Source organism: Geospiza fortis, unplaced genomic scaffold, assembly GCF_000277835.1.
Source record: "Geospiza fortis unplaced genomic scaffold, GeoFor_1.0 scaffold194, whole genome shotgun sequence".
NCBI lineage: Eukaryota > Metazoa > Chordata > Aves > Passeriformes > Thraupidae > Geospiza > Geospiza fortis.
In genome coordinates this window covers 7,693,683-7,707,173 of record NW_005054322.1, presented here as the reverse complement: position 1 = coordinate 7,707,173, position 13,491 = coordinate 7,693,683, and the positions used below count along the sequence as shown (strand labels likewise).

Here is a 13,491-nt window from a genome sequence, read left to right as displayed (position 1 = left end):
TGGGAGGTTGCTGTGCGCCCTGGAACAGCTCCCGCCGCGCCTCGCCCGTGCTGCTGCTCCGAGGGAGCATCTTTAGCGGTTTGCCTGTCCTGTGCTGTAACCAAGGGCATTTGATGTTCGTAAGTGTTTAACCGAGGTATGTGTTTTGTGGCCTGCGCTTGATCGTTCACAAACGTCTTTTGGAAAGAACCTGTATTTAGCCTAACTCACTTCGCGGGTTGGCGAGTGCTTGAATTGAACGAACGCTTGTTGGGTTTGGAGAAATTGCTTTCGGCGGAGGCAAAAAAGGAGAACGCTCTGGGAGAGCGTGGTGACAGCACGGGGCTGCACAGCTTCTGGAAGGAGGGATGCGGAGAGAAGGGAGGCACGGGCTGGTTTCTTCTGCTGAAAGATGCTGCAGCCCAGGGATGTGATAGCGCAGACCATTGGGTCATCACTGTGTAAGAAAATTCTTGGCTCAGCGGGCATAAGCACAGGCTGCCACTCGTGTGCTCTTTCACAATGCTTGCAGAAAGATGACGGGGAAGGCATTGCTCCCTCTGCAAATAAATTGTAACATGCTTATCCAGTGTAGTGGGAGAAGAGCTGAGCTTAGACAGCACAGCATGGAAAAAAACACAGGATGGATGCACAAAAATATGCTCTTTGCAAGCATTTTATGTCTGCCTGAAAGCTGCAGGCTGTTTCAACATCATCTTGCTAGATGCAATAAAGTTTGGAACAGAAATCAAGTGACGCAAACTCTTCCTAGCCTTGCAAATACTAAACAGTTAAGAGGCAAATTGTGAAAATAGTGGTAAAGGGCTGAGAATTTGCAACGCTGATTAACATTTATATAAGCAAAGACAATTAGGAATGCATACTAGCTATTATTTAATTAATTCTCAGCTAATTATAGCAGAATGGGAGAAAGATGAATACGAGAAATGTATAAAATCTGGACCATATAAGATGCATATAGCACTGGCACTTTTATTATGATAAGGGATCCAGCTGGAATGTTACGTCTGTTTCCTTGTGCTTTTGCTTCTTACAGTCATTTTGAACCCACTCTAACTTTCCTGTGCCTGAACAGACTGAAACAAAAGGCGGCCTGAAACCACCAGCTGCCTTCTCTCTGCTATTATGCCTAGAGGGGCTTGTTCCCTTAGGGATGGTTGCTGGTTGTAGCTGTGTACGGGCTGCCTTCCTTTCCCACCTCTTCCTCAGACTGGGTCACCCCTATCTCCCAAGGTGGGGAAAGAAAAGGCAGGCATGTCCCCCCTGCCTCCTTCTCGTTTCCCCAGCTTTCCTGTGCTCTGCTACACTGGCTGGCCTGCCTGCAGGCTGCTACTTGCTATATCCAGTATGTGTGCTTTGCTGTCAACAGGATATATGCTGCAGGCCCTGGAACTGCTGGGGAAGGGGTCTTGGGCTATTTCAGCATCCAGGTTTAATCTAGTACTATCACCATGTGTGTATGTATGTGAATTTATTTGGCATAGGAAGTTATTGTTGTGGGCATTTTGCTAATATTTTCAGATGTAGAAGGCCGGACTGGGATAACTTGTCTCTGCCAAGTGTCTTTGTTCATAATTGGGTCTTACTGGTGCAGTGCAAATTGTAAATCGTATTCTGTAAATTCCCCATCAGAGGCAGGAAGCAACAGCCTTTCCTTCTTGCACCCCATCTACACAGAAGCAGAAGAGGAATTATCTCAACAACAAGAATTACATTCAGAAGTTGCTGAAAAATCTGATGTTTTTTGATAGGTCTGAGACTTGGAATCTAAATACTAAAAAGTCGGTATATTTTCACCTCTACCTCCTGCACTCTTTTGCAAGCAGTCCTCCCCCTATGTCTTCATGACTGCAGTTGCCTCCTTTTCCTGGCTTGCGCAGAGGAAATCCTGTTACGACAGTCGATCCATGTCGCTGCTGCAAAACCCACTCCTTAGCCTGCCACTTTGCATCTCCCCTCTGTCAGCCCTTCTGCTGCTCCCTCTTTCCCCCTGCATCTGACATGAAAGTCTGAGGCTTCAAGTGTCCTTGGCAGTCACCCTATACATGAGGTACCAAGTCTCCTGTTTCCCCAGGATGTAGCCCTGGGCTTTGATCAGCCTGTGCTCTCAGCATCTTTCTCCCTCAAGCCGTCATCTCTTCATTTCTTCCAGCTCCACCTTGTGCTTACTTGTAACTTCATATAGGCACTTTGTCCATCATTCCTTTAATTTCCTTGAAATGTCCCAGCACATTTGCTTTGGTTTGATGCCTTCAGCAGCCGTCTGGTGAGGTGCTAAGACAAGCCCTCACCTGGTCTGTCATTAACCTTGCTGCTAGAATTACACTTGCTCTGGACTGGAGCACGACTGGAGCAGTGTCCTCTAAAGCTAGGACATCTGAGAGGCAGTTGTTGAACAGATCACTCTATCTAGCACCAGCAGAAACTCTCCTTCCATGGCCTACATTATCCTGACTTGCTCTTTTTTGGCATTTCAGGCGCAACCCTGCCCCCTTATGCTTGCACAGCACAGCGTGGCTTGCTGCAGCTCCCTTTGCAATTGTGTTGACTCTTTGCCTGAGTCGTTGCAGGCTGTTTTGCAAACAGGGACTATACGTGAATATTTGGCACACAAATATGCCATGGTTTCTTCATCAGGGGAGGGCATGCGTGCAGCCTGTGTCAGTAAAATAAGGAATGGTGAGGATAGGGATCTTCTGTTACAGCAGTGAGGGGAAGCAGAGAATCAAAAGAGAAGGGTGTTTTCTTACTTTTCTTAGTAAAGCATAAGGTACCCAAGTCAGGAAGCAGTTATGGTGAATGGAGTTACTGTGATAGCATATCTGTGCCTAAAAATCCCTTGACATTTAAGTGTACAGACATTTAAGTGTAATTAATACTGAATCTGCATTTTTTTGGAGAGAAAAAAATAAATCTGAAAATGATACATTAACAGAAATTTCTGTTGAACCAAGTGTGAAACGTTGTGTCCTAGCTTTATATTGTGACAAAGTTCCTAAGAAGGTTGAAATGAAATCTGCTTGACATTTTTGGGTGTGATATGGATTTATAAAGTTTGTGATTTATAAAATGTGTGATTTATACCTGTTGTTTTTATAAAATATATTGAAATCACCATATCAGCTGAATTTTGCAATAGAAAGGTGTTTTCTTATTATTCCGGACTCTACTTTCTGGGTCACATCTTTGCTAGTTAAGGACCAATAACCCCATTGACTAGCAAAGTTCACTTTGCTTTTGCTGTTCAGCAAAGCTCCTTGCTGTAGTCTGCCCAGAATTCTCCTGAGACAGGAGTGGATGTTCCCACATGGAGTGTGGGAGATGAGGGCTCTCAGGTGCAGGAGGATGTGCTGCAGCACAGGCAGAGACAATGGAGAGCTTAAGTCCATTCAGTTCCTGATTTAGCCACACTTTGTCCTAAAACTGCATTCCTTGTAGATTAAGGGGGTGGATATGATACTTACGAGGGGTTTTCCCCTTCTACCTGGAGGTGAACCTGAGGGTCTAAGTGCTGCAGGTTTTTTGTTTCACACATGAGTGTGATGGAAAATGAAAGCAAGCTCTGATAACAAGGACTGCTTGCCCTGGGGCTTGGTATTTTATCTGGGATGATATATCTGGTATGATATATCTGGTTTTGGTCTGAATAAGCAGTGTGCAGGAGCTGAAGCACTGCCCCATGGGAAGTGTGGTGGCTTCAGGAAGGGTGAAGACAGTGCACAGCCCTCCACTGCACTGGCCACTCGGTCTCAGTTGTGGAGTCCAGTGCTGCTCTGCCTGTGTCAGATAAGAGAGGTGGTTATTGGGAGCCCACGTGAGGAGTCAGGCGTGAAGTGGCAAAGCTTAATTAACTTTTCTTTGTTCTGAGATTAATTACATCACCACTATGCCACACAGATGTATGCTGGATGGAGTCTCCTGAGAGGCTTCTCAGTTGGTGGGATGCTCCACGCAGCCTTTGGAAAGAAGGGGCAGCAGGCATGGGAGACTCAACCACAAAAGAAGGCAACAAGGCAGAAGCAGTTGAAATACTTTCATATACTTGTTCCACTGAGGAAAATGGGTTCTAATGGAATTTTCATTTCTCATTAAGCAGCCATTCCACACTACACAAAATTTTCTGTTCAAACAAAATTCCAAATCAGATGTTGCAAGAAATCAAACAAGAAGTCATTACACAAAATGCAGAAGTTAAGGATTTCTGACACCTGCTGGTTTCTCCTCTTCCCTGGCTAACCTTGCCCTGGACCTCCTTTCCAGCTGGGATCTGTCACTTTGACAGTGACACCTTAGTGGCTGGTTTTGACTGTAGAAGTCAATTACCAAGATTTAAAGCTGTTATGAGCAACCAAATGGCTGCATGAACCTTCATGTCTTCTCTGCCTGATCACCCACTGTTATTAAACTTCAGGAGCTCAAATCTGTTTGAGGTTTCTGCCTGGGTTGAATTTTGAATTTGGCTGAGAGTGGCAACAAAAGTTATTCAGAGTGGCAATAAGGGGAATAGATTTGGGACTGGACACCAAGAAATTGAATATGACCCATCCCTAAGGTCAGCAAAAAGTAGGCTGTTGAGTTTTGAGTGGGTTTTTTTCAGCAACCTGTATTTTTCCACAGGATATTTTCAAAAGAGAAATAAATATTTTTAACAAACCAGCACAGGAAGGAGATTGATTTCCTTGGTGACTGTATCTTTTGGGTGATAGTCTCATAGGACGCTAGACCAGGAGGGCCCTATTTCTCTAAGGTCTCAGAGGCACAGCAGTGAGACTCCTTACCCCTCTCCACATCCTGAGAGATACAGGGAACAGATAGATCCCTACTCCTTTCATGTCTTACTGGCACAGTGAAGGAATACACTGTTTGGGCCAAATCCTTCTATAGGCTGCTACTATAGCTGAAATAGTAAAAATAGCTGTGAGGGGCATTAGAGTGGTGCAAGAGGATGAAGGACTGTGGGATACAACTGTGTATGGCAAGGGGTCTTCTGAAGATAGCTTGTTGATGTTCTGGTCTAAGTATTTCCCTGATCTTCAAAGATAATTAAAAGTTCTGCCCTCCCTGCCTCACTGTGTACACTTACCATTTGAATATGAATGCCTGCACTTAGGAAGCCTCGAGGATGTCTTGTGTTTTTCACTTCATGTTTAGTGTTTAATCAGCCCAAGATTTGGTAGGCTCTGGTCCCCTTGCCTTGCTGGAGATTGTGGCACTGTTGTCTTGAATGAAGGCTAAAGCAGTGCTCTGTGTATCTGGGGGGAGAGGGACTAACAAAAGATTCTCCCAAGAGAAAAGAGCAGAATACGTTGTATTTGCTTTGGTTGAAGATACAGCCCTGTTGCAGAGATCTATGCCTCTTTCCCCCAGGAAAGAAAGAAAGGGGAGGAAAAGGATCTCTGCTACAAGCAGACAAAACTGAGGGGTGTAGGGTAGAGCTCTTGGCCATGTGAGGCATATTTACCAGAGAAAATGCATACCAGGGCTGCTGTACCCCCTCTCCATCCTGTACTGCACCTGCCTCAGCCTCAGAAGCAGTTCTGGGCAAGATGACAAGGATGCACACCCTCACATCCAGTGCATATGCTGGGTCCATCTCTGGGGCAGCTGACTTTGGGATTCACCCAGAGCCTCCTACCTCTCCTTCATAAAGAGATAGTTAGGAAGCTGTGTGACTCCCTTAGGTGGAACATTAGTATAGTCAGTGTTATCAAAACATTTGGATTTCAACAATACTGTCTTTTAACAGCTGCACTAGACAATTTTCTTTATTGAACTTGGAGAGGCTTAAACCAGAAGTGATTCAGTGACTGAAGGGATGAAAGCAGCACAACAATGCATCAACATCCATCCCCAGAGATCTGCTTCTCTAACACAGTCAAACCAAATGTGCTGAAGGGGCAGAGCTCTAAGATGTACAATGATTGTGAAAGTGTCTTTTGTCTCCCAGAGGGGAAAATCTGTTTGAGAGTGGCCCTCTTTTGCTTTAATCTGCATCATTTCTTCATACACAAGAAATTTAATTTACTTTATTAAAAACTATTCAGGGGCTATGTTTTAATTTTGGGTATTGAATGCATGTAGCACACAAAATCCTTCTAGCTATTCATGTGCACATAACATATTCAGTTTGGATATTTCAAGTATGTGAAAATTTAAACTGCAGATAGTCAGAAATAAAGAGGATGAATAAATAATAGTGTGTAATCCAAAAGACCTGATTCCTGGCAGGAGTCTTCAGGGTATAATGTGAGATGAATTGGAGAGCAGATTCAGTGCTCTAGTACTTAAAAATGTGCCAGAGGACAAATGTCTGTCTTGGTCCTTGAGCATACTGCAGAACAAGAGTAAGGTGTTATCAAAGCCTGTCTGTAAAACAGTTCAGGATCATGGTTTTGATGCTGTACATGCCATGCTGTAACAGGGCCACAGAAGGATTGTGTTAGCAGGAATAAAACGCAAGCCAGTATTCCAGTTGGTTGGGCTTTTTTCCCCTGAAATTTCTGCCAGTAAGAGTAGTCAAAATTCAGCACTTGTCCTCCCTTTATTTTATTATTATTGTTGGAGTTATTACTAAACCCTTCCACTTTTATTTGCTTTTTTATAGGGGCTTTTCTCAGCATGCAGTCCCTTTCGATTTGGGCGTGATCACCAACCACTTCCTCTGCATTGGACATTTAGCTTCTATTTCCATATCTTCTTCCTGCTCGTAAGTATTTTATTCTTTCTCCTTGCACATTTTTCTCTTACTTTTAAAGACCAGATTTAACTCACGAGTTCTGGGTCTGATCCCAGGTCACAATGTTTTTGATTTACATTGATATAAATGACTCTATAATCCGCAGATCCATGGGAAATGTAAATTAGAGAATCATTGGAGCCTATCTGAATTAATCTAAGTATCCTTATGGCTCAGAGGGTTTCCTTTTTACAGCCCCACACAAACCCTCAAACAAAATATAACTTGATTTTAACCTGCAACCAAGCCATATGGGCACTTGTCTTCTTAGATCTTCAAAGACATACATTTAAATAATATTAAATCATAATTAAAAATGAAATTAGATAATAAATTAAAAGGAAAACTTTGCTTGTGGCAGGAAATAGTTTTTCTTTTCCTTCTGTGCTCTATTTTATTGAGTCAGTTGGCAATTGATCCTCTTTCCCAGGCAGAGTGGAAAAGGGATTCTCTGCTCCTGGCAGGTCCATCTGTAATGGAAAAAGGAAGCATCCTACTTACTTGTGGTCTTTAATTGCCAAAGGCGTGTATCCGAGAGGAAGTATTAAGGATCATATTCTTGTTAAACTGCAAGCTAGAAGTCATTCTTTGCCTTTCCTACCTACATTTTAAATGGAATAAAGTGTTGCTCACATCTTTTTTCCTGTTTAGAGCTACTGTCTTGTTTAGTTGCATGATGTTAAACTGCTACACTTTTCCAGTCTAGAGCATATTGCCTTTCAAGACTGAAGTGCTCCTGATATGTAAAATTTATTCAGCCCTTTAGTATGAGCATGCAAACATATTTTTATTGGCATTAAATATTTTGTGTTACATGTTTGCTGGAAGGGAAATATTGGTAACTGTCCTGGTTCAGGACAAAATTAGGGGAAATCTCGCCCCCCCCCCGCCGCGGCAAGAGGGCCGGGAGGGGGAGGGGGAGAGAGAGAGAGAGAGAGAGAGGGAAAAAAAACACAGCTGCCAGACACAATACACGATATTGGGATAAAAGCGGTCATCCCACAACAGTAACTTAGGAAGGAAATAAATGTAGAAAACAAGACTGGGAGGATGAAAGAATTAAACCAGGAGCTCCCTGGCCTTCATACGTATATCAGTCTAGTGAAGACTTGCTGCCAGCTTTTGGGACCAATCACTGAGATAGCAGAACTTGGGGAGGAGCTACACATTTTAGGGATGAGTAAGTCTTAGAACTGGCATCACCATATCACCTGGGAACCTACACAGTCTTCCTCCTGCTCTTCCTGCCCTGCTACAGCATATTGAAGTTTGGCCAGACAAGGGACCTCTCTGTTGTAACTATGCTAAAGGCAAATAAAGATCTCATCTGTTAGGAGATGTTTACCATAAGGGCTTTCTAGGATACCTTCTACCTGTAAAGAAACAGTTCATAGGAGATTGTGACAAAAGTGTTAGTTTATGTAATACACAAACATCGATTTTCTTTGATGTCAAGTTCTCTCTCTGCTTAAATGTTTTGAAGACACTGAAACAACCAAGATATTTCTCAGCTTGTAGTCACGAAAATACAGGAAGAGCCAAGAAAATGAAGTGCTTTTCTGTGGCTGATAAACTCACAAGAAATTGAGTCTACCAGACCTATCTTTGCTGCCTGCTCCTCAGTTTTTAGGATTTCAGTGGCAAGTGCAGGCCATTAAATTATATCTGACTGAGCCTGGAGAAGTAGAGTTGTTGCATCAAGATATATGAAGAAATACAGTACAGACAGTAAAGCATTTACAACATTGGGATGATGAAAAACCTCTGTTCATGCCATCCTGCAGAGTGTTGCAGTCTCATTTAATATTCACTTTAGTCTGAACTGGGAGATGGCTACTGTCTTAGCAATGCTAAAGATTAAATTACGCCTGTTACATATAATTTGGCACTCAGGGCATATGCTAATTGTGAGGCCTCTGCTCCTGACCACATTTGCATTTCCTTACAAAATGGATTTTCTAGCAGATCCCATCAGATATGCAGTAGTGGCTAGCTTTGGCATGGCTGCTCAGGCATGGAACTGCTGGTACCTGCACAGTGACACAAAGTGACACCTTGCCTGATCCCTCACCTGCTCAGTTTGCCCTTCTTCTGGTGAATGCCACCTTGCCCATCTCCTGCTTACCACAGGATAAAAGGAAACGTGAAAAACTCAACTGAGCCTGCCTACAGTATCTGCCAAGTTGGCTTACCCCTGGAGTAAGAGTGGTTGTCCTCCCCTGTGAGAGGTATTTATACCAAGGACATGAATGAAGAAACAATGCACAGCTGGGAGAATATAGCTAAATAGTGGCTCTGGTTGAAAAGCCGGGATGTATAAATGACACCATGTATCTAGGAGAGCCTTTCCTTTTGTGCCAGTGCTCATATTTGAGGGCCAGAGTGGAAGAATGAGGTTTTGCTCTCCTGTACATCTAAAACCAGCAGAGTGTGGAGGTAGAGTCTATGCCTTCTTGAACCTTACTGAAATGTGTGAATCTTCTAGGCAAATTGTCCATCAGAGCAGCAAGGCTGTGTAACAAAGGAGCAATAGCAGCAGGAAAACTCAGCCATGGTCAGAAAGGCAGAGTATGATCTGGGGCTTTCAGCAGTGAGGCTGCACTGGAGGACTCATGGAGCCTCCTCAAGTGAAACAGCCCTGTCCTGGCATTGCAGAGGTACCTCTGACAAAGTAATCCAGATCCAGCTACACCACAAAACCTGAGTACCCCTGCAGAGAGGTGCCAATTCTGCTGTCCCAGGAGTTTTCAAGAGTGGTTAATTGGAAAGACACCTCCTGTAGGACAGAGTTCTCCATCTGCAGTCATTCAGGAACAATACTTGCAATTCATTCTTTGTCTTAAACCAACTCAACTTTCCAAAAATAGGTGAGGGAAAGGCAGGGACCACTACAGAATGTGAAAACTTAGCCTCCGCGGTTCATTTCCTGGGTCAGTTTACAGCTCTCAGAACGACAACAGGTTTATGCAGTTTACCAGTTTTGCCATTATGCTTTGATGTCAGTGGCAAAATTCGCAATCATTTTTGGGACTAGGTTTGGGCTAAATGTTATGATGTTGTTGTATTTAGTTTTCAGAAATGCAAAAAACACTCAATTACCTAACAAGAAGGTAATTGGATAAAAGCCCATTTACCTAACCTGACTCTCTGGGGTTATTTCTTCAGAAGGATCGGGGTAAGAGAGACAGACAGTTCATGGCACTTACCTTCTTCTCCCAGCAGAAGCAGGAACCTGAGCTGAAGTGGTGGCTGTGGTGCACTGAATAAAACTACTCATGGCTTCATTTGGAATCAGAGTTTAAAGTGTCTCTGATGTCACTACAAAATACTTATTTTAAAATAGCCTGGGTAATGTTGTAAGACCTGTAAAAGCTCTGATTTAGCAAAACACATCTCTGCTTAACTGAGGTTCTGATTAGTCCTATTTAATACTACAAATTTTCCACTCACTTCAAAAAAGTCCCTAAAAATGCCAAAGTTATTCCTTGTACCAGGGTCAAGTGCTAGTAGTAAAAGCAGAATGCAGTAAATTTCAAATTTGTGAGAAATTTAAAGGCCTTCAACTTCTGCCATGTTAAAGAATTCATGTGAAGTAATTTCTTAAATTATTATGGAGTAATTCAATTAATAATGGATCTAATTTTCATTATGACACGTAATTAAGAATAAACATCTTCTACATCAAAGCCTATCTTTTAAAAAGGATAAATTAGCTGTAACACACTTAACTATTTCCAGAACATGAAATGAACACATATTGTTCCATTAATTAATTTTATATCACCAAATTAAAGACAGTTCAAAAGGAGTTTAATCTCATAAGGATCTCTCTTTGTTCAGTCTGTTGTGACTTATTTCAGGAGGTACAACAAATACGGTTTCCTATGGGGCTAAATACTATTAGGGTGATAAAATGGTTTTAGTTTAGTATATTTTATGCATCACTATGAGTTGTATACCACAGTGGTAAGAATATTTTATCTGGTATTTGCAGATGCAGTTTTGCACTCCTGTGTATCTTGCAGGCTGTTGGGATGCTTGATTGAGACCACCAAAAGCTCCACTATAAAACAGCAAACACAATAAATAAACAATAAAACAACATCTGGAATGTAACCTTTTTTCAATAGCCCTTAGATAGTCCTGTCATGCTTGCTGGGCTGGCAGGGCTGCCCGTTCCTTGGGATTTTGCTTGGAGGGGTCAGTTCACTCCACTGAAACATGCCTGCCGTTGATATCTCAATGGCAGAATTGCAGCAAGGTACATTTTCATGTTTGAAACCATTCAAAACATTTAATAAATACACAGCAAGAAAGCAAGTCTGGCAGATTTTCTAATTCTGGGTACCTTTGGCAAGACATTATGGAGTAAGTAGCTAATGGAGTTATTGTCAACTGTGATACTGAGTGGCTTTACTCATCTAGGTTGAGGAACTGAAGTCTTGAGAGGGAGTTTCATTACTTGACTAGATTTTTTATCACAAGATAAATTGGATTCCAGTACCTCAGTCCCATATAAAGTACATTTTTGATTGTGCTGTTCTTCAATTAAACAACTCATGGTTGGAAAGAGTCAATCCATTAGGATTCAGTAGGATTTCTCCTAATCCCTGCATTTTGGAAAATTGAGATATAAAGATAATTGCTAGTTAATTCTTTAAGAATTGCATCTTCGAGATAAGAAATGTAACTCTTAAGACCTAAATTATATCAGGTGCACATCATCTGCTAGTAAATTAACCTTGCTTCTTTTTTTTTTCCCTTGCAGTTCTGAAGGATGAAATCTTAAATTGTCCTGGACTTGAGCAGTAAAGGATAAATTCATTCACTGGCTGACTTGTCATCTCACCGTTGTGATGGAAAAATGTTCGCTTAAAATAAACCCTTTTTATGCCGCTAAAACTGCCTTCGAATACAAGATCTGTTGTGATTTTTAAAACACAAACCCAGTAATGTCAGAACCTGACCCTTCATCTGGATTTGTGGGAAACATGGAAAATGGGACTTTTCTGGAACTGTATCCCACATCCCTTTCAACTTCAGTGGATTCATCGCCTGGCCGTTTATCCAACGTCTATGTCTATGTTTCTATATTCCTTAGTCTCTTAGCTTTTCTCCTTTTGCTACTGATCATTGCACTTCAGAGGCTGAAAAACATCATTTCTTCCAGTTCCTCCTACCCTGAGTACAATAGTGATGCTGGAAGTTCGTTCACTAATTTAGAGGTTTGCAGTATTTCTTCCCAGCGCTCTGCTCTCTCAAACCTTTCTTCATGAAAACAAATGAAAGGAAACACACAGGGAATGGAAGAGCTTTGTCTGGTTTCTTGCTTCGTTAGTGCATGTAACATTTGAACATTTGCCTTAGAAGACTATTATCAAGAGGTGTTTTTAAAAGTTTCCTTGTTTTTTTCCCCTCTTCTTTTCGAGTTTTCATTTCCCCTTTAACTAATTTTAATTTTGTACAATGGATAATGAATGATACCTGATCATCATTTCTTGCCTGTAACAGTGATGCTGTCTCTTTCTCACGCATAGACGGTGTTCATTAAGAGTATTCCTGCCAAATAGTAACACACTTCTAACTGGATGTGTTATTTTTCTGCTTTAATTGTGACCCCTTCCCTGGTCTTGTGTCAGCAATATGCTGACTGTTTTTCTTTTCCTTTTTTTAATTATATAAAGAATTCTGGATGAAATCTCTATTGCAAAAGTACAAAAAAACTGCTTAAATGATAAATACTGAGACAATTTACAGTTGTTGATATTGTTTCCTTTTTTTTTTTAGTTTTCACATATTTTTCAGTGTTTATTGATGTTTATAAAACACAACTAATTCTCGAAGAATGTTGCATTTGTTTATTGTACTCCAAACTCGTTCTGTATAAAGTCTGTATTTCAGTTTTTGAGTCTCTTTGGTTAACTTAGTAAAGCAACCACAATAATGATGCTCACGGTTGAATGTGTGGAGGTATTTTTGGACCCCATTGCATCTCATTACCTTATTTGCCTAATAACATGTTCCTCCAGGGGGCAGCTTTTGCTGCTGAATCATAAATACCACACAACTCCTTTTCGTTCTTCACCGATACTGCAGCTTATTCTTACTGGATACCAGAACAAAGTAGTGGTTTCCTGTAAAAGACCTGCATTTACCAAATACAAGTAGCAAGTGAAGAGCTCCTAAACTGTCCTTTAAGCACATGATGTTTGTATTCATGTGAGCAGGGCCAGCAGGGACAGAAATTGCTTGTACTGGCGAGGACTTTCGGGGCCAGCCTTTGTCCTGTGATTTCAGAAATGTGCATTGGGTGGAGGGGGGCACACAGGGATCTGCACAATGGCCAGGAAGACCAGAGCTCTGACCTGCAGGAAGTGCAAGGTGCACCTGCAGAGGGTAGGAAGGGATGGGCAGGATAAATGGCAGTGGCTCTGCCACTTTTCCCCATCAGAATAAGGGAAGGCCAGCAAGAGGGGAAGAGAAATGGATTCACTATCTCATTCCTCTTTGTCATGTCATTTTCTGGGTTATCATTTCCCCTGCTCAAAGTGTAACATGTCACTCCATTTCTGCAGTAAAATAATGAGCTGCTTTGTGAACTGGATGCTGTGGTCAGCTGGGTTTTAAATCAAGCCAAACATTCAAATTTATGATTTGAAGTGCCAAGTGTGACTAGAACTGCAACCCCAGACTGGTGCAATGCCACGTTGTCCTTACTACACTGTGTGAGCACAGCTCTGTCCTGCCACCCAAGC

At 42.0% G+C, this 13,491-nt stretch overlaps 1 protein-coding gene across 2 annotated transcripts; it reads left to right on the top strand.

Moving 5' to 3' along the window:
* SERTM1 (serine rich and transmembrane domain containing 1) lies at positions 1 to 12,690 on the top strand. Of its 2 annotated transcripts, none has more exons than XM_031056857.1 (3): positions 1 to 136; positions 6,605 to 6,706; positions 11,505 to 12,690. In XM_031056857.1, the coding sequence occupies exon 3, from the start codon at positions 11,689 to 11,691 to the stop codon at positions 12,010 to 12,012; it is 324 nt and encodes a 107-aa protein (XP_030912717.1). In that variant the 5' UTR covers positions 1 to 136; positions 6,605 to 6,706; positions 11,505 to 11,688; the 3' UTR covers positions 12,013 to 12,690. The 2 variants fall into 2 exon arrangements, with proteins under 2 accessions (XP_030912717.1, XP_030912718.1); XM_031056858.1 differs by lacking the exon at positions 1 to 136 and adding an exon at positions 340 to 440.
* Positions 12,691 to 13,491: the final 801 nt, after the last annotated feature.

Excerpts from the sequence above, each read along its gene's own strand:
- SERTM1 (XM_031056857.1), top strand. The coding sequence starts at position 11,689 with ATGTCAGAACCTGACCCTTCATCTGGATTTGTGGGAAACATGGAAAAT.